This window comes from Trachypithecus francoisi, unplaced genomic scaffold (assembly GCF_009764315.1).
Source record: "Trachypithecus francoisi isolate TF-2019V2 unplaced genomic scaffold, Tfra_2.0 Lachesis_group20, whole genome shotgun sequence".
NCBI lineage: Eukaryota > Metazoa > Chordata > Mammalia > Primates > Cercopithecidae > Trachypithecus > Trachypithecus francoisi.
This window is the reverse complement of record NW_022681466.1, coordinates 42,731,340-42,752,078: the sequence shown is the minus strand read 5'-3', so window position 1 is coordinate 42,752,078 and position 20,739 is coordinate 42,731,340. Positions and strand designations below refer to the sequence as shown.

The window sequence follows — 20,739 nt, the reverse complement described above, 5'->3', positions numbered from 1 at the left end:
CTTTCAAGTCTGCCCAGTTCTTCAAGGGTTTTGAAAATGAGCCATGTTTTCTAAATTTTTAGCCGTAAAAAAAAGATTCGGAGAGCATACACCAAACATGTACTGAAAAGGCAACCCTGGTTCTCTCTGAATGGCGGGATGACGGGTAATATTTTCCTTTGACCTTTCCTGAATATTTCCATTTTTCCCACAATGAGTATTTGTTGAATGAATGAACAAACATTACCCTAAGGGAGTTAATAAAATAACTGGAAAGAGTTTGGCTCAGTGGCAGGCCCTGGAGGCGGCAGCCCAGGGTAGGGATGAAGGCTGGGTAGGAGGCGGCCAGTCTGGTGGGGGAAGGGTAACATACACAGGTTTCTGGTCTTTGCTGTGTGGCCTAAAGGAAAGAAAGGAAATCCATATATATCCCAAAGGTAGAGGGGCTAGTTCCAGGGTGTGTGTGGAGTGAGGAGGCGTCAGAGCTGAGGCAGGAGGAGCACAGTCAGTTTCTAAGGGACAGAGCTTGTCTATCGTCCAGCCATCTGCCTTTAGTGGGAAGTGAGGCTGCTCTGGAAAAGGTGGTCATTTAAACTCATTCACTTCACTTGAGACAGGTTGTGTGTGTTGAAACAGGGACAAGCCAACATGGCCATCGTGTGCTATTTCATTCAGAAGAACCACAGACTTTACTTCTCACAGCAGCAAGGCCATGAAAGCTAAGAATGCTGTTTTTTTATGTGTTTTGTTTTGTTTTGTTTTTCCTGTTTATCCTAGTAGGATCTGCCAGCTTTGATCTGTAGGATGGTCAACTGGACACCATGGCCACCTCCATGCTAAATGCCCTAATAGCAGCATCCAGGCAGCCATGATAATAACAATTCTTAGTTGGCACTCATAGAGCTCCTCCTTGCTCCAGATGCTGTTCTAGTGCCTTTTTTGTATTGACTCATTTAATCCTCACGACAAGGTTATGGAGTAGGTGCTGTAAGAATCCCTATTTGAGCCCGACGCAGTGGCTCATGCCTGTAATCCCAGCACTTTGAAAGGCTGAGGTGGGTGGATCAGCTGAGGTCAGGAGTTCAAGACCAGCCTAGCCAACCAGGAGAAACCCCCTCTCTACTAAAAATATAAAAATTAGCCAGTCATGGTGGTAGGTGCCTGTAATCCCAGCTACTTGGGAGGCTGAGACAGGAGAATCGCTTGAACCCAGGAGACGGAGGTTGCAGTGAGTCGAGATCGTGCCATTGCACTCCAGCCTGGACGACAAGAGTGAAATCCCATCTCAAAAAGAAAAAAAAAAAAGAATCCCTGTTTGAGAGATGAGGAAGTGAAGAGGTTCAGGGGCTTGCTTGAGGCCATGGTGCTGTGGACCAGGCAGTCAGGGGTCCAGAGCTGGTGCTCAAAACCAGTGCCGCCTCTTGCCTCAAGAAGAGCATCCCTAGGACGGGATAATCCAACCAGCTGTGGCCAAAATACCCCTTCTGAGCATGTGCCTCCAACAAACAAGCACAAGCCAGGAAATATTTTTAAAAAGAACATGAGGGGATCCCATAGGAGGTGGCGCTCCTTAGAGCTGTGAAGGCCTCCTTCACCTGGGTCGCATTTCCCTGGAAGGTGAGCTCTGCTTTTCAGAGTCAGTTTGCTTGTCACCCAGATTCAAATTTCACTAAAAGGAAAGATTTCCCCTTAGAGCACTGGAATCCAAAATGCTGATTTCTTTCATGGTCATTTCTATTTTATTATCATACATGCATCATTTGTGGACTTGGAAAAACCTGATTTGACCAAACTTTGAAAACGCTACTGGCTTTATGTCTTTATTGTTTCTCTAATACCATTTTCTCCCTTGTTACACAAGCAGGCAAATCTCTAAAAACATACCCTGAAAGGAGTTAAATAGCCTCAAATGGATTAAAAACTGGCAAAGCTTTGACCTATATAGTGAAATGTCTCACCATAGCTCCTGCTCTAGAAGAACAGTTAAGAAGCTTGACACTTAGGTGTTTGGTGAATTTTACTCAAAGCCTGACCAAGCTGCCCTGAGGGGCTGCAGAGTTCAAAGCCACAGGGGCCCGGTTGTGGCCTTGCTCCCCTCTCCTTGGAACTTTCTACAAATTCAGCAAAGGATAGTCCTGAGGTAAGAGGCTGCTAACACGTTAGAAAAAAGAGCATGCACACTTATTATTCACTTTCTTTAAGCCTCTCATGAGGTTTGTGTTAGCTGATCATTCACCAGCTTGTTATACATTTCTAAAGAGGCAAAGAGCAAAAAGGAATAGAGAGGCCACCTGAGTTAGAGGAAGAAAGGCAGTAGTTGTACACTGATGGAGTGAAGATGCTAGCTAGCTATGCAGTGAACACATCCATGATTTTTTTTTTTTTTTTGAGACAGAGTCTCGCTCTGGTGCCCAGGCCTCAGACTCCCGAGTAGCTGGGATTACTGGCCAGGGTGACGCTAGGGCCCGAGGTTACATCTTCATCTTATTTCTAAAGCTCTGTTATTCTTTCTTTTTTTTAAGACAGAGTCTCGCTCTGTTACTCAGGCTGGAGTGCAGGGGCACAATCTCGGCTCATTGCAACCTCTGCCTCCTGGGTTCAAGCTATTCTTGTGCCTTAGCCTCCTAAGTCGCTGGGATTACAGGCACGTACCACCATGCCCGGCTGACTTTTGTATTTTCAGTAGAGATGGGGTTTCACCATGTTGGCCAGGCTGGTCTCGAACTCCTGGCCTCAAGTGATCCACCTGCCTCGGCCTTTCAAAGTGCTAGGATTGCAGGCGTGAGCCACCGCACTCAGCCAATGCATCTTTTACAATTTTGCATGGGGTTAAAAACACTCTAGTTAGGCCATTTGCCAAGAATTGAAATGTTTTCTACTTTTACTTTCAGTGAACCAGAAATTACCAAACCTAGACACACCCAGATTCATCAAGATGTAGACATAATTGAGGCGTTACAGGTGAGCTCAACATGCAAGAATTAGGTGGACTTCTCTGGATGTGCAAATACTACCCTGGTCTATCTTTCTGAAATTGACATAATGCTAAAAACCTGGATGGGTTGTCAGCTGAAATATTGCTGGAGAGATATGCTAGAGTTGCTAACTACAGTGCTAGAAAAATCTCTTCATATTTACATCAAATACAACAGCAGAAAAACTGATTTCACTAAACACAATTCAAGAACCATCTGATACAGCCAGAGAGAAAAGTAGCTTCCATACTCTACAAATTTTATAAAATATTTATTTCAAAACAACTATCACTCTCTTGAAAAGCTATAATTATTTTTTCTCCTACCTTGTTCCTAAGCCATTTTAGGAAAAATGTAAATATGGTTGAAGTGGAAAGAGGCTTACTTGCCAAGGGAGGCTACAGTAAAAACGTCAGTGAGAATTCTCTCTGCATGCTAATGGGCTGTTCTGGCCTACCTGGCTCATTTCTTTTTCACCAAACTCCTGTGTACTACATTTTCCCTGTCAAGATCCTTTTAAAACCATATTTATGGTTTATGTGACATAAGAGATACAAATCTTCACATCATCATCATCATTTTACGCAAACTCTCTACAACCTGATCAGCTCTTTAACCCCCGACTCACAAAAGCAGACATAAATAATGTGTTAGTGACATGTTTAAAAACTCAAATCTGAGACCTTTCCTCCAGCAGGGAGCCCTACTCTCAAAATATTGCCTTTGATATACTGTATGTCTTCATTTCTCAAACATGTACTGAGCACCTACTAGAAGTAACAAGGAACGTAAAGACAGAAGACAAGAAACTCAAAAAATCTGGAAACTGCAAGTCAGGGGAGGTAAGAATGTGAACACAAGTGAGGAGAGGCAGCTCCTGGCAAGGGGCTGGGGCTGGGGCAGCTGCACCTGTGAGGGCCATGAGAGGTGAGTGGAACTGAAATCCAGCCACTGCCTCAAGCCCTGGCAAGGGCTGCATCCCCCACAAAAGCACAGGCCCCATCAGCTGGCATGTGGGCATCACTGGGCTGGAGGAGACCCTATAATAACCAAGAGACTAGAAGACTTAGGATGGGAGCTTAGATCTATTCCAAATCTTTTTTTTTTTTTTTGAGAGAGAGTCTCACTTTTGTCACCCAGGCTGGAGTCCAGTGGCACGATCTCGGCTCACTGCAACCTCCATCTCCTGGGTTCAAGCGATTCTCCTGCCTCAGCCTCCTGGGTAGCTGGGATTACAGGCACCTGCCACCACGCCTGGCTAATTTTTGTACTTTTTTAGTAGAAATGTTGTTTCACCATGTTGGCCAGGCTGGCCTCGAATTCCTGACCTCAGGTGATCATCCTGCCTTGGCCTCCCAAAATGCTGGGATTACAGGCATGAGCCACCATGCCCGGCCCCAAATCAGTTTTAAGGCCATGACTGGTAAGAACAAAAAGACACTCAACGTGAAACAGATGATTTAAAAAGTCCTAAACACCCTCCAAACACAAAGCCATCATGGTACTGAATCTGCAGCAAAGGATATATTTTAACACTCATAGAATGGTCAGTTCGGAGTTACCTTGGTGATCAACGTAAGGCTTGAAGGCCTGGAGGATTTTTGGCACAGCCACGCCCATGTCAAGTTCGGTCAGAGTGAGTTCATTCATAAAGTAGGGGAGCTAGAGGAAACAAGCAAACAACGAGTGAGACGCATAAGCAACCTACAAAACATGCTGTTGGAAGTCAACGTGCTTCCGGAGAGGATGGTGGCCAAGGTTTTGGGATATATCATTTATGTAACAAAAACGTAACGTGCACACATCATATACTAGGCTTCATAGTCCAGACAGAGCCATGAAGAGGTCAGGCCAGGGCCTGGCTCTCACGGGTTTATAACAGAAAGGCAGAAACAGGTAAATATGTAGACAGTATACTTCCAGAGTGATTAGTGCTGCAAAGAACATCAAGCAGGTAATGGGCAGAGGGAACACTGGGGTGGCTGTTTTGGCTGAGGAGGTCAGGGACAGGTTCCCTGAGGAGTGGCATTTGAGCAGAGACCACCTATGCAGAAGAAGCCAGTCATGCTCGTTAACAATACCCTACATTTGCTGACGTATGGGAAAATAGACCTCTCTCTGACTCTTGGTGGGGAGTAAGAAACTGCTACCACAAGACCAGGTACAGTGGCTCATGTCTGTAATCCCAGCACTTTGGAAGGCCAAGGTGGACAGATCACTTGAGGTCAGGAGTTCAAGACCAGCCTGGCCAACACGGTGAAACCCCGTCTCTATCAAAAAATACAAAAATCAGCCAGGCGTGGTGACATGCACTTGTAGTCCCAGCTACTCAGAGAGGCTGAGGTGGGAGGATCACTTGAACCTGAGGGCGGAGGTTGCACCACTGCACTCTAGCCTGGACAACAGAGCGAGACTCTGTGTCAAAAAAAAGAAAAGAAAGAAAGAAAAGAAATTGCTACATTTCCGATAGGCAAACTTACACGTGTATGAAAATCCTTGAAAAACAGCACATCCTGGCCGAGCGTGGTGGCTCACGCCTGTAATCCCAGCACTTTGGGAGGCCGAGGCGGGTGGATCATGAGGTCAGGAGATTGAGACCATCCTGGCTAACATGATGAAACCCCATCTCTACTAAAAATACAAAAAATTAGCAGGGTATGGTGGCACACACCTGTAGTCCCAGCTACTCAGGAGGCCAAGGCAGGAGAATTGCTTGAACCTGAGAGGCGGAGGTTGCAGCAAGCTGAGATCGTGCCACTGTACTCCAGCCTGGGTGACAGAGCGAGACTCCGTCTCAAAAAAAAAAAAAAAAGAAAAATAGCACATCCTTTGACCTCATGCTGGACATTTTCTGTTTGCCCTGCCAGATCTACACTCTACCCCCCCTCAGTGGTTGGTCAGTGTGAACTTTGCCAATGGTCTCCCTTACCCTCCAGCTTCTGGTTGGGCATGGCCAATGGGATACACCAATGGGCAGCGGATGGGGAGGCACGTGGAAAAGAGTGTTGTTGGGCATTTGTCCCCCCGATCTACTGAAGGCCACAGCTCCTGTAACACAGGCAGCCTCTCCACACAGCTGCCCTGCCCAAGTTCTGGAAACTGCTCCTTGCCTTTGCCACTCCAGGGAGAGTAATAGCTCCCACTTCTGCTAGCTTGGAGTGTAGCACTCTCCCTATGGGTTTTTCTCCATCTGCCCACACCTTTATAAATATTTCCTTCAGCAAACTCGCCCCAGAGTTACTTATCTGAGTGTGCCATCTGCTTCCTGCTGGGACCCTGACTAATACGCCCAAATCTATCCATAGGAATTTATCCTACAGGAAATAACGTAAGAATACTGGCATCATGCTTAAAAATTCCTACTTTATCTCAAGATTATAGAATTAATTCATCTATATTTTCTCTGCTTGCATTTGTGGATGTATATGTATTTCTTAAAAATATTTATTCCATTCATAATTTTAGTGTAAGATGTAAATTAGGGATCTAGCTTAATTTTTCCCCCAAACGGTTGGTCAGCAATCTCAACCTATTTATTCAGCAACGAACACTTGCCCTACTAATCTGTTCTGCCACCTTGAAGTACTAAATTCCCACTGCACTGGAGTCTGTACCAAATTTCCACCAGTATCAAACTGCTTGACTACTTTAGCTTTCTAATACACTTTAGCTTTACAATATACTTTTAAATCTGGCAAGTCCCTCTCCTTTTTTTTTCTCCCAGAATTCTCTTAGTTATTTTCATAAGTATTTTTCCAGTTGAATGTTACAACAGTTTTATAAAATGTAGAGTAAAATTAAGAGGTTTTTAAAAATTAAATGTAAACTAAATATTCCACATAAAACGAGGTAGCATCTTGTCAGGCATGGATTTAATACGTAACTTGGCTGGACCTCTTCAGCTGTTTCTCTGCCGAGAAACATAAACTTTCACGATTCACCAATCAGAGAATGTAATTTCTGAAAGAATGTAATCTGTGATTTTTTGTTGGGGCAATGGGTTACGTTAAAGAGGTTATAATGTCTATGATGAACAAAATGTGAGTAGAGACAGTGTTCAAAGGTGTAGTTTTGAACTGGTGTTTGCTATATTTGGAAAACCTTTTTCCAAAGCATTAATGTTGTAAGTGGTGTTGGCCTCTCTATCAACCTACAAAATGCTACTTGGCCAAGAATGTAACCAAAGTGTTGCACACTTGCCCTGTCCTTTTTGTCCACTGTTGTCATTCAAATGCCGTGCTTCAGGGAGCATGCCAAGTTAGAGAGACTCCCCAGGGAGAGCCAGGGAATACTGTCACCTCCAACAGCGTTTCTTTCCTTTTTTTTGAAACAGGATTTTGCTCTGTCACTCGGGCTGGAGTGCAGTGGTGCAATCATGGCTCACTGCAGTCACAACCTCTTAGGGTGAAGCAATCCTCCCACCTCAGCCTTCTGAGTAGCTGAGACTATAGGCATGTGCCACTATCATGCCTGGATAATTTTTTACTTTTTTGTAGAGACAGGGTCTCACTATGTTGCCTAGTCTAGTCTCATATTGTGCTCAAGATTTCCTCCACTTCGGCCTCCTGAAGTGCTGGATTACAGGCATAAGCCACCATGCCTGGACATCCAACGGTGTTTCTATGGGAATGTCAGTCTGACACTGATCCACAGGAGTGAGGGCAAGGCCAACAAAGAGTTCTCCATATGTCAGGCCTTCCAGGGAAACCAGGGGATCAGGGCGATCTGTGTCACAGGGGAAAGCTCAGGCTCCTCTAGACACCACTTTCCTATCCCCATTTTGGCTCTTGACGGGCTATTAACCAATACCCACTCACTACTAGGCTTAAGGCTTAGCTCCTCCCAGGGGTACTTGGATATTCGGCAGCAATCAGTTCTTCTGGTAGGGGTGGTGACAGCTTCAGAATTTGGTAATGTCCTTCTGCTTTCCTGTTTCTTCTGTTACCAGGGGCTCCTCTGGTCTGGAGGCACTTCACAGTGCAGCAGATCAGGAGGGGGTGCAGGGCATGGATGGACACACTGCCCACCTCTAGCCTCTGGCACTGCTGCATCTAGGCCACACTTTTCCACTCTAACCTTTTAGTACTTCTGACCTCAAAAAACAAAAGGAAGTTTAAGTCTGTGAACTACAAACGCCTCCATGATAATCAACAGGAGAAAATGAAAACAGTCTTTCCCTCAACTTTCTCCAGGATGAGGGGGGCACCTTCACAAACAGGGCAGAGGCTCTGGGGACTTCCAGCTCGAGAGAGAAGGGTGGGACCTCTCAAACCAGTTTGGTTTTGTTGTTGCTGCTGTTGTTGTTTTTACAGATGGGAGTCTTGCTCTGTCACCCAGGCTGGAGTTTGGTGGTGCGATCATAGCTCAGAACTCCTGGGTTCAAGTCATCCTCTTGCCTCAGCAACCCAAGTTTCTGGGACCATAGGTGTGCACCAGCACTCCTGGCTCAAGTCGGTTTTGGAATGCTTGTAGCAGGGGAGCAGCATCCCATCTGGAGTTCAAGTATGTCCTGCTTTCTTTTTGCACACTGCCAGGAACTGCAGCCCTCCTGCTCAGGGAAGGGCCCCTCTTGCTTAGGGAAGGGCTCGAGATAGACTCTGGGAAAAGAGCAGGGCCAGCCCTACCCATATGCCTTGACCTGGGAACTCAAGCCCTCCATCATTTCCAAAAACACGGAGAGGCTGAGTGAGCTCTAGACTGGCTACTAACACTGCATCTCCCAACACAGAGGGTAACTGCTACCTGTTGTCTCCTGCTATGGAACTGGCTAGCAGAAGCACATTCAACCCTCAAACTACCTCAGGAACACAAACAGGCTGACACTTGTCAACAGAGCCCTTGCCCAAAATCTGCCTTGAAATCCACCCTTCTGGCTCAGAAGGCAGCCCCTTCTTCCTCTTTCTCAGGAGCTGGGGAAGAAGGGACATTGGCCCACAGACAGCAGCCAGAGCTTGATGAGGCAGGAAAAGCTCTGTTCTTTACCCAAAGGAACAATAGAAATCAACCTGAAGCTCCTCTATGCCCATATTTTCCTTCTAATCTAGTTTATCGTAGTTCACAGTTTCTTAGTCTAGCGTCCTTGAACTTTCTGAGATAATGGGCAAAATTTTGTGTCAACGTGTTTTTCTAGTAAAAGGATCTCATAGGTTTCTGCTTCTCAAAAATATCTCTGATCCATACAACTTCAGAGCCACTGACTTAAGCTATTGACAGTGTTCGGTGAGGATTTGGGATCCAAAGTGACTCTTCCTTGGCTGGGTCTTCATTGGGTCAAAAACTTAATTTAAAAGAACCTCAAGATCCTCAATAAGGTCTCCTGATTGGCAAATGAGCCATTTAATGACAGCCATACTTACACAGTTCAATCTCACTTCCAACCGGGCCTGGATTAGCACCAGAGTGTTTCTTCAGCAAAGAGAGCCCAAAATAAAGTACCATCTGGCCAAAAAGTAAAGGTCAAACACAGACACACTTAAAGTGCAGTGCCAACTTTCCCAGCTTGAGAGGGAGCACAGCCTGGGAAAGAGCGCTTAAGTAGTCTGGTATTTTCCTCAGTCAGTTTACTAAGAGGCCTTAAGTAGTCTAGTGTTTTCTTCAGTGAGTATACTAAGAGGCCTTAAGTAATCTGTATTTTCCTCAGAGGATATACCATGTGGCCTAGACTGCTGTGGGGCTGGGTGGGCTCTGGATGTACAATTTAAGTTCTTTTCCAACATAAAAATAACAATTATATAAGACAAATTGGTTACAAGAGCTCACATTTTCCCAAACCAAATTCTGTTTATCACCTAGAGTGGATAACAACGAGGGCAACACAAGAAAACGAGTAAACATTAATGTTCACTAAGTCCCCAGTTAATCATAAGGTCAGTGTGTGGTCAAGGTCAGATGTGCTGTTTGAGAACTTACTACCCTCATATGTTATATGCTTAAACCAAGTTATTTTTCACTTAGGACATAAGGGTACAAAACTTGCAGAAATGAAGAAGTATAGGGGATTAGAAGCCTCTTGTGTGGAAAGTCATACCTTTATTTTGCTGAGTTTCATTTGGATCTTCTTAGACACCAGATCAGACCAGTATTTCTCTCCTAAGAAGTCCCAAAATATTCTTCCAAGCAAGGCATTCACCCAGGCTTCCTGTTCTTCCTCCTCAGAGGGTGGAGCCTCTGGCAACTGGCAAAAGAAAAGGGACCAAAATTAGCTAGAAAGCAACTGCAAAGTAAGACAGGTGCTTATTTTTATAAAGTCACTGAAGGTCCCTCCTTATAGAAACAGGAGATCACAGGAGTCATATTCCTTCCCTATAAATTACAAGTCACACATTATATTCGTGACTAGAAAAGGGGAGAAACGAAAGCTGCCATCACAGCTAAAACTTTCTCTGTCTGTTTTCTTTTTCTACCAGTCTTCCTGTACACCAGTTAATATTTCATACAATTAGCTTAGCCAAACCGCTCTGCCTCCAAATTAGCTTGGTATCAACATTATGCATCAGCGACACATCTGATAAAATGCCTGTCCATCTTTCTTCAAGCTAAGGCTTGGACATGTAATTGTCAAGCTGGTGCTCATTCAGGCAGACACCACAGTTTCCCAATGGTCAGGACTCAAGTTCAGCCTGAACCCTGTGAGGTCAAAATACTCCCAGGATGCTTAAAAATACTGATGCCTGGATCCTACCCCCAGAGTCACTGATTTCAGTGAGCATCAGGAGTTTCAGACACTCCCTTGTAATGTAATCAACAGGCAAGACAAAGAATCACAGATCTGGATCAGAGAGAGCTGCTCTCAGGGCTTCCATGAAACATCTATAGCTGTTCTCAGCAATCTAGGCCCAGTGAAATACCCCGATCCTTACTTCCATTTGATACAATCCATCTGAAGCATCTGCTGTGGCCCATGTGTGAGGTGGGGGAGAGAGCAAATCTGAGTCTCTGATTTCCTCGGCTAATCATTAGACTATGCACTCTGGCCTGGAGAGGGTCAGGGATGGAGATAAAGAAGGGGTAAACAGCCGCACCCACAGACGGTGTTGTAAGGTTTATGTGGTTGGCGCAGGCACGGGCTGAGAACTCAGTAACATAGCAGTTGTCCACTGACCACATGCCAGCCCTATGGGCACACTCCTGTCTCAGGTCCACTCATGTCTCACAATACCCTGGAAAGACAGGAACTTTACTTCCATTTTAGAAATGAGTGCAGCGCCTGACACAGAGTCCTGTTCTCCCGTCTATCTGCTCTGTCCTGTGTGTGGTGGTGGGGGTGGGGGAAGGGTAGCTGGCCCCCTGATATAGCAGACATTTTCCTGTGCTGAGGTCTCCAATTAGAGTGTTCCAGAAACAATGAGCTCTGGAAAGCAAAGATTAAGATTTAGAAATGCAGACTCTGTGAATTATTCCCCCTTTCCCCTTCCTCTATGGCGTCTATAAGTGCATCTGTTCTGCCCTCACGGGCTGGCTGCAGCTATAACACACACTAGACACTCTCATCACCTCCACGCTTTGTGTTTGTGTATTCATGCCAGTGCTATCCATTCTGGGCAGCTGTGACTGTGCCCACATTGCAGCTGTGTGCCTGGGTCAGTGGTATGGTGCACATGTTGTTGCTTGGTGTGCGTGGATTTGAATCTGCAGATCCAATTGTTTGTGAGTACTCCCAAGGCCTACAGCACACAGCTCCATGCAATCATTCTCAAGCTTGGTGCTCACCAGTCACTGAGCTGTGCCTGAGTCAGCACACTGCTCATCCCAGCTCTCCGCTAGTCTTGCTGAGAGGTGAGGCCAGCTGGACTTCCTGGGTTGAGTGGGGACCTAGAGAAATTTTCTTAGAAGAGGGTTGTAAAAACGCACCAATCAGCACTCTGTAGCTAGCAAGAGGATTGCAAAATGCACCAATGAGCGCTCTGTAAAAACGCACCAATCAGTGCTCTGTAAAATGCACCAATCAGCACTCTGGTGTAAAACACACCAATCAGCAGGATCCTAAAAGTAGCCAATTGCAGGGAGGATTGAAAAAAGGGCATTCTGATAGGACAAAAACGGAACATAGGTGGGGACAAAAAGGGAATAAAAGCTGGCCACCCCAGCCAGCAGCCATGGCAACCCACTTGTGCCCCGTTCCAGGCTGTGGAAGCTTTGTCCTTTTGTTCTTCACAATAAACCTTGCTACTGCTCACTCTTTGGGTCTGTGCCACCTTTAAGAGCTGCAACACTCACCACTAAGGTCCATGGCTTCATTCTTCAAGTCAGGGAGACCACGAACCCACTGGCAGGAAACAGCTCCGGACACACTTCCACAGCCTGTGCCCTCTCTTTCTGGGGGCCTAGGGTTCGCTTACATTTTTCAATCACATGTCACTGCATGACTTTATATTCTACAGGAGTCCTTCAAATTTGAGTTTTCAAAGGTCTCCCTTATGAACATTGGTGAGTCTCATTTAAAAAAAAAAAAAAAGATTTAAAAAAGAAGGCAGCCCATTTCAGAAGACATGGATCTGCCTCACTCTTCTTAATGGACACGGATTCTATCTGGGCTTTTCTAGTACTGTGACATTTTCTGTCTTTAACCAAGACATTTTCCATCACTAGGTCCTGGATGGAAGGGCAAGAGTCTGCAGCAGTGAAGGCTTGGCCATGCCACAACTTGTACATGTTTTTTTGAATCCCTTTTCTCTCTAACTGAATAGTCCCTTCCCAGCCTCCAGGGTAACTCGTTCAGCTTTTCTGAGGTTACTGTCTTTGAATCCCATCCGATTATTTATACAGATTTCTGCATAAACATTCATCCAAGGGCAATGCCCACCTGGCCCCTCAGACAGTACTAAGTTGCCACCCACGTAAGACACCACATGTCTTACTTTAGATTTGTAGGTTACACAAGAGAATAAGTTACTTTTTCCCTTCCCTAGAGGGACCATCTACCCTTTATTAGCCTTTCTTTACAACCCTAGTTACTCACAGGGAAACAGTTTTAGCACAAAATAGCAAGAAACAAAGGCTATTTCACAATGTATGTCCAAGCCAATGGCATATGATGTGGTAAACAAATTGCTGAAATAACCGACAAGCAAGTTTTTTTTCCAACAGTTCCTTTTTCCAATGCAAGCTTCTCTCCACAGACTCACTGGGAACAAAGAAAAATTCCAGAGCAGAACCTCAATAATGCATCAAAGAAGCTTCATGAGGGAAACCTGGATTCAACAGCCTGCTAGGAAGGCTCAACGAATGTCATAAAAATTTAAGAGCTTAAAGAATCAATGTGCATACATTTCCTAATATCACCATTTGGCTATAGGATGAAACGTGTGGAGGATATTCATTTCGCCATCTCAACTGTATACACACACTAGGAAATGGTAACTTTCCAAAAATGGCTTCCAAATAAGTGTAGAGAAAATTCAATGGTTTGAAGCTGAAGCAAGCCCAACAAAACTGCGTAGCTCTTGGGATATACGTTATTTAAAACTAACCTCTAAAACTAAAGTAGGACAGATTTACTGAAGTCTGTGGTGTAACATTTCCTATTAAAAATGGCCAGGAGGCCAGCCCAGTTTTTCTGTTACAAAGAGTGTGTAGTGCCCCTAGTCCTCTTTGGCCACACCCAGTGTACTGCGGGGGGGGGAGGGGGGTTGCATAAGGGACAGTGTGGTCCAGGAGATGACACGGCGGAGGACCCTACCCCTGTGTTTGTTTCCCTTGATTAAAAAAAAATGCATATGTACTATAGAAAACACCCATAATCCCGCTACTCAGATTTAAAACATTTTAAACATTATTTAAAACATTTTTACTATATTTTCTTTCAGTCTCTTTTCAGTGTATATAAACATTTAAGAATATAGAACTTTTAAAAAGCAAAATCAGGCCAGGCGTGGTGGCTCATGCCTGTAATCTCAGCACTTTGGGAGGCCGAGGCGGGCAAACCATGGAGTCAAGAGATTGAGACCATCCTGGCCAACATGGTGAAATCCCGTCTCTACCAAAAATACAAAAATTAGCTGGGCATGGTGGTGTGTGCCTATAGTCCCAGCTACTCAGTAGGCTGAGACAGGAGAATCGCTTGAGCCCAGGAGGTAGAGGTTGCAGTGAGCTGAGACCACGCCACTGCACTCCACCCTGGCAACAAAGCAAGACTCTGTCTCCAAAAAAAAAAAAAGGCAAAATTAGATCTAGCTACATGGTTTTGTATTCTTTTTTTTTTTTTTTTTTTTTGAGAAGGAGTCCTGCTCTGTCGCCCAGGCTGGAGTGCAGTGGTGCGATCTTGGCTCACTGCAAGCTCCGCCTCCGGGTTCAAGGATTCTGCTCCCTCAGCCTCCCAAGTAGCTGGTATTACAGGCATTCACCACCATGCCTGGCTAATTTTTCGTATTTTTAGTAGAGACAGGGTTTCTCCATGGTAGTCAGGCTGGTCTCAAACTCCCAAACTCAGGTGATCCGCCTGCCTTGGCCTTCCAAAGTGCTGGGATTACAGGCGTGAGCCACCACGCCTGGCTGGTTTTTTCTTTTTCTTTTTTCAGTTTTACTTAGATGTAATTCACAGATTATACAATTCGTCCATCTAAAGAGCACCCTTCCATAGCTTCTGTGGAAAACAGTATTACGGTTCCTTAAACAATTGAAACAGAATTACCCTTAAGATGCACTAATTTCACTTCTGGCTATATACCCCAACAAACTGAAAGCAGGGTCTCAAAATGAGATATGTGTACACTGATGTTCAGAGCAGCATCATTCAAAATAGCTAAAATGTGGAAGCAAGCCAAACACTCACCGATGGAGGAATGGATAAGCAAAATGGGGCACACACACAATGGAGCATGATTCAGTCTCAAAAAGGAAGGTGATTCTGACTTATGCTACCACGTGGGTGAATCTTGAGGGCATTAGGCTAAGTGAAATAAGTCAGTCACAAAAAGACAAATACTGTATAATTCTACTTATATGAGGTACTTAGGATAATCAAAATCCGAGAGACAGGGAGGGAATGGTTGTTGCCAGGGGCTGGGAGGAGGGGAACATGGGGAGTTACTGTTTAATGAGTACAGAGTTTCAGTGATACAAGTTGAAGAGAATGGTGGTGGTCAATGCATAACATTATGAATGTATTTAATTCTACTGAACTATACATTTTAAAATGATTAAGATGGCAAACTTTATGTATTTTACCACAAAAACAATTTTTAAAAATAGAATACAATTCAGCAGTTTTCAGTATATTGAGAGTTGTATAGCTATCACCACAGTCAATTTTAGAACATTTTCATCACCCCCCAAGGAAGTCCTGTACCCATTAGCAGTCACTCCCTATTCCTCCCCAATGCCTCCCCATCCCCCTGCCCACCAGTCTAGGAAACAACTAGTTTGTCTATATGAATTTGCCTATTCTAGACATTTCCTATAAATGAAGTCATACAATGTGTTCTTTTGTGACTGACTCCCTTCACTAACATTTTCAAGGTGTATCCATGTTGTAGCAGTGCCTCCTTTTTATTGCATAATAAACTTATTTTTATTGCATAAAATATTATCATCTATGCTATACCATACTTTATCCACTCACCCGTTAATGGAAATGTGGGTTGTTTACCACTTTTGTTTTGTTTTTCTAAACAGAGTCTTGCTGTGTCATCCAGGCTGGAGTGCAGTGGCATGATCTCGGCTCACTGCAATCTATGCCTCCTGAGTTCAAGCCATTCTTGTGCCTCAGTCTCCCGAGTAGCTGGGACTACAGGCGTGCACTACTATGCCTGGTCAATTTTTGTATTTTTAGCAGAGATGGGGTTTTGCCATATTGGCCAGGCTGGTCTCAAACTCCTGGCCTCAAGGGATCCACCCACCGCAGCCTTCCAAAGTGCTGGGATTACAGGTGTGAGCCACTGTGCCCCACCATTTTTCATTTTTGGCTATTGTGAATAATGCTACTATAAATATTTGTGTACAAGTGTTTGTGTAAACATGTATTTTCATTTCTCCCGGATATATATTTAGGAGTGGAACTGCTGGCTTATATGGTGACTCTGTTTAACTTTTTGAGGAAATACCAAACTATTTCCCACAGCGGCCAGACCATTTTACATTCCTGACAGCAACGTATGAGGACTCCAATTCCTTCCTTCCTTCCCTCCCTCCCTCCCTTCCTTCCCTTCCTTCCCTTCCTTCCCTTTTTCTTTTTCTTTTCTCTCTCGTTTTTTTTTGTTTGTTTGTTTATTTGTTTTGAGGCAGAGTCTCACTCTGTCGCCCAGGCTGGAGTGAAGTGGTGTGATTTCGGCTCCCTGCAACCTCTGCCTCCCAAGTTCAAGTGATTCTTGTGCCTCAGCCTCCCCAGTAGTTGGGATTACAGGCATGCGCCACCACGCCTGGCTAATTTTTTGTATTTTTAGTAGAGATGGGATTTTGCCATGTTGCCCAGGCTGGTCTCGAACTCCTGAGCTCAGGCAATCCACATACCTCGGCTTCCCAAAGTGCAAGGATTATAGGCGTGAGCCACCGTGCACAGCCGAGGACTGCGATTTCTCTACATCCTCACTAATACTTGTTATCTATCTTTTCAAAAATTTTTATTATTTATTTATTTATTTATTTGGTAGAGATGAAGTTTTGTCATCTTACCCAGGCTAGTCTCAAACTCCTGACTTCAAGTGGTCCATTCACCTCAGCCTCCCAAAGTGTTGGGATTACAAGTGTGAGCCACCACCATGCCTGGTCATCATGTCTTTTTCATTGTGGCCATCTGGGTGGGTGTGAAGTGACATCTGACTGTGGTTTTGATTCACATTTCCTTGATGACTAATGATACTGAGCATCTTTTCATGTGCCTGCTTATTTGGCCGTTAGTGTATTTTCTTTTTTTTTTTTTTTTTTTGAGACGGAGTCTTGCTCTGTCGCCCGGGCTGGAGTGCAGTGGCCAGATCTCAGCTCACTGCAAGCTCCGCCTCCCGGGTTTACGCCATTCTCCTGCCTCAGCCTCCGGAGTAGCTGGGACTACAGGCGCCCGCCACCTCGCCCGGCTAGTTTTTTTTTGTATTTTTAGTAGAGACGGGGTTTCACCGTGTTAGCCAGGATGGTCTCGATCTCCTGACCTCGTGATCCGCCCGTCTCAGCCTCCCAAAGTGCTGGGATTACAGGCTTGAGCCACCGCGCCCGGCCCTGTTAGTGTATTTTCTTTGGAGAAATGTCTATTCAGATCCTTTGCCCTTTTTTGTTGAGACAGGGTCTTGCTCTGTTGCTCAGGTTGGAGTGCAGTGGTGCAATCACTAATGACTGCCACTCTGACCTCCCTGACTCAAGCAATTCTCCTGATTCAGCCTTCTGAGTAGTTGGGACTGCAGGCACATGCCATTATGTCTGGCTAATTTTTTTTCTTCTTTTTTGTAAAGATGCAGTCTCAATATGTTGCCCAGACTGGTCTTGAACTCCTGAGCTCAAGTGATCCTCCTGCCTTGGCCTCCCAAAGTGCTCAGATTACAGGCGCGAGCCACTGCACCCAGCCCCGTTTCTTAATCTGGTTATTTATCTCTTTGTTATTTAGTTTTAAGAGTCCTTTATATTTCTAGGTACCAGACCCTTATCAGATAAATGACTTGTAAACATTTTCTCCCATCCTGTGGGTTATCTTTTCACTTTCTTGATGGTATTGTTGGCAGCACAAAAGTTTTTAATTTTGATGAAGTCCAATTTACCTATCTTTTCTTTGGTTGCTTATGCTTTTAGTATCTTAGCTAAGATAAGAAAGTTTACTGAACCGAAAGTCACAAAGATTCACTTCTGTTTTGAGAGTTTTATAGTTTCAGCTCTTATATTGAGGTCTAGGATCCATTCTGAGTTAATTTTTGTGTATGGTGTGAGGTAGAGGGCCAACTCCATTCTCTTGCCCGTAGATATCCAGTTGTTCCCGCACCATTTGTTGAAGAGACTATTCTTTCTTTCCACTGATTTGTTTTAGCACTCTTGTCTGTATTCTTTTTAAAGTTTATTTTTAAATTGGATATATAGCTTCATATTTTTACTTAGTGCAACATAAACATTTTCCTATTCTACTTCTAGGTGTTTAAAAAGCCTACTGGCCGGGCGCGGTGGCTCAAGCTGTAATCCCAGCACTTTGGGAGCCGAGACGGGTGAATCACGAGGTCAGGAGATCGAGACCATCCTGGCTGACACGGTGAAACCTCGTCTCTACTAAAAAAAATACAAAAACTAGCCAGGCGAGGTGGCGGGCGCCTATAGTCCCAGCTACTCGGGAGGCTGAGGCAGGAGAATGGCGTAAATCCGAGAGGCGGAGCTTGCAGTGAGCTGAGATCCGGCCACTGCACTCCAGCCGGGTGACAGAGCGAGACTCCGCCTCAAAAAAAAAAAAAAAAAAAAAAAAAAAAGCCTACTTTGTGGGGGCAGCAAGGGAAGTCCTGCAAAACAATTCTGCCAGTTACAGACTTCCTGGTTTCTATTGACTCCTATTTGCTTTGTAACATTTTCATCTCCTGATAACACGAAACAGGTAATAATATCTTGTAATCCAGTTTATAGACATGAGATGATGAGCACAGCTAGTAATAAAGAGGACAGGACTCTCCATACTGGGTGGCATATGTTAATATTATCTCTAACATTTTTTAAAGCTGTCTGTTGAAATGGAGAGTGGAAGTGCCTTATGCAACCCGAACACCAGAGCCTCACTACTGGAGGACAGGCACCATGGCCTCTCTCCCAGGCAGGCAATACAGGGCACACAGAACCAGCAGCTTCCTTGGACTCACACCCCTGAGCAAATCTGCAGCCGGCCTATGGGGTCTCTCTTCCTGATGTACCCATGCTGGAAGTAGTACTATTGTACTTGTAGACGTTTTTAAAAAGAGAGTTTCCTTGTTTCCTGAATTAAATCCCTCCCAAACCAGGCACTAAACATTTAGAAAACTAGGCCCTTGCCCCCTAAAATAGTGATATTTTCTAATTCAAATTTTGAGCTTAATAGCTCCAAAGCTATTATTTCAATATGAAGAATCCCCTAAACATTTTTAATTATCATAGGTAAGAATGACTGCCAAAAGGCCGGGTGCAATGGCTCATGCCTGTAATCCTAGCACTTTAGGAGGCTGAGGCAGGTTTGAGCTCAAGAGTTCGAGACCAGCCTGAGCAACATGGCGAAACTTCATCTCTACAAAAAATACAAAAATTAGCCAAGGGTAGTGGCGCACACCTGCAGCCCCAGGTACTTGGGGCGCTGAGGTGGGAAAATCGCTTGAGCGTGGGAAGTCAAGACTGCAGTGAGCTGTGATTGTGCCACTGCACTCCAGCCTGGGTGACAGAGTGAAATCCTGTCTCAAAAAAAAGGAGTAATTGCCAATAACGTTTAGCATCGTTTAATACAAATCTAGTCTATATTTACTAATTTTATCACTGCGTATGTTTAACATTGGTTTGGATCCTGAGTACCAGTGATCTAACAATGCTCCATTCACTTCCTGAACAGTGGTCGAACTCGTTTAGCCTTGAGCAACACGAGAAAAAGGAGACCAAGTATGTACAAGTGGCCAACAGGCCGTAGAGCTCTCAGGGTAAGAGATGCTTTAGCCATGACCTGTAAGAGGCAGAAGTAGGGTGAGTGTGGGGGTTAGAAAGAGGTTGGGGCAAAGGCTAGAGCTACATTCTAAGCCCCACCTCTGAAAGAGAAGGGATTAGGCCACTCAGGCAAGAGTCTCGGGAGTGGTGAGTGGCTGACATTGAAGATGTGACAGTACAACTTGAAGAGATGCCAAAGGCTCCTGTGTATCCCTCACCCCTCTGAGTCCTTCCTGGACTCATGATATCAGAGTCTATATGGACCCTAAAAAATAACTTGGCTTTGGCAAGGGAGATGAGTGCTAATGACTTCCAAATGGTCTGCATTTGGCAACACTGTGGGGAAATGGGCACTGCCATACCTTCCTGCTGGGAATAAACATTGGTGTCACCCTTATAGAATGGAATTTAGAAATATCTGACAAAATTATGTGTGCACTCACCATCTGACCTAGCAATCCTACTTCTAAGGTTTCACACTGAAGACACACCCCAAACAGCACAAAAATACAGTCACCAAGGTATTCTGCAGCATTGTTTATAATTGCAAAATATTGTAAACTTATATGCCCATAAAGGAGAGAGGCTGAATAAACTATGGAACATCCTCACAGTGAAGCACTTTGCAGCTGTTTAAAAAGAAAGGGGGTAGGGGTGGGGGCCTATGAGCCGATGGGGAGTGATTTCCAGAATGTATTGGTAAGTGAAAAAAACAACATACAAAAGAATATCCATAGCATGCTAGCCTCTTAGTAAGACAGAAGGGGAAATAAGAAATATAGAAAAGATAAGCCAGAGACTAAGGAGGCTGGTTCATTACAGGGGGTGAGTCAGAATGGCCTGGAGAGACAGAAGGAATAAGGCCGGGGAAATAAGTTGTACAGCTCTGATTTTTGGAACCATGCTGTTTCACATGCACAGAAAAGAAAATCAACAGGGATTGGGGAGAGGGCCTTCATTAGCTCAAATCACAAAATAAAGAAACGCAAAGAATAATCTCCACTGACTTGTAAAGGAAGGAATAAAAGTAGTATAAGAACACTGGAGCAGACCCCACTTTCCCAAAATGGTGCAATAACATTTCCCATCCCACAGGCTCTTCCGGGAATCTGCTACTCCCATGGTAAGAAGTAAAATCTATGCCCCTGTCCTTGAACCTGGGAGGGCTCTGTGGCTGCCTTGACTAATGGAGCGTGATGGAAGTGGCACCTTACTTATGAGAGTAGGTCACTGA

The 20,739-nt window shown here is 44.7% G+C and overlaps 1 protein-coding gene and 2 long non-coding RNA genes across 7 annotated transcripts in view; 2 read left to right on the top strand and 1 right to left on the bottom strand.

Moving 5' to 3' along the window:
• Positions 1-20,739, bottom strand: part of TEX2 (testis expressed 2) — a 127,150-nt gene that overhangs the window by 19,762 nt on the left and 86,649 nt on the right. For all 5 annotated transcript variants that reach the window (XR_004430737.1, XM_033183974.1, XM_033183977.1 and 2 more), the window contains exons 6-7: positions 9,982-10,128; positions 4,517-4,616 (exon numbers count right to left, since the gene is read on the bottom strand). Coding sequence is in view for 4 of the 5 variants with exons in the window: in XM_033183974.1 (XP_033039865.1) it covers positions 4,517-4,616; positions 9,982-10,128 (247 nt within the window). In the remaining variant the exon portion in view is untranslated. The remainder of the gene's footprint in view (positions 1-4,516; positions 4,617-9,981; positions 10,129-20,739) is intronic.
• LOC117067423 lies at positions 1,218-4,025 on the top strand. The gene is made up of 3 exons (XR_004430740.1): positions 1,218-2,119; positions 2,871-2,940; positions 3,729-4,025. It is a non-coding gene; the product is annotated as an uncharacterized LOC117067423 (long non-coding RNA).
• LOC117067422 lies at positions 8,304-13,250 on the top strand. The gene is made up of 2 exons (XR_004430739.1): positions 8,304-8,456; positions 13,073-13,250. It is a non-coding gene; the product is annotated as an uncharacterized LOC117067422 (long non-coding RNA).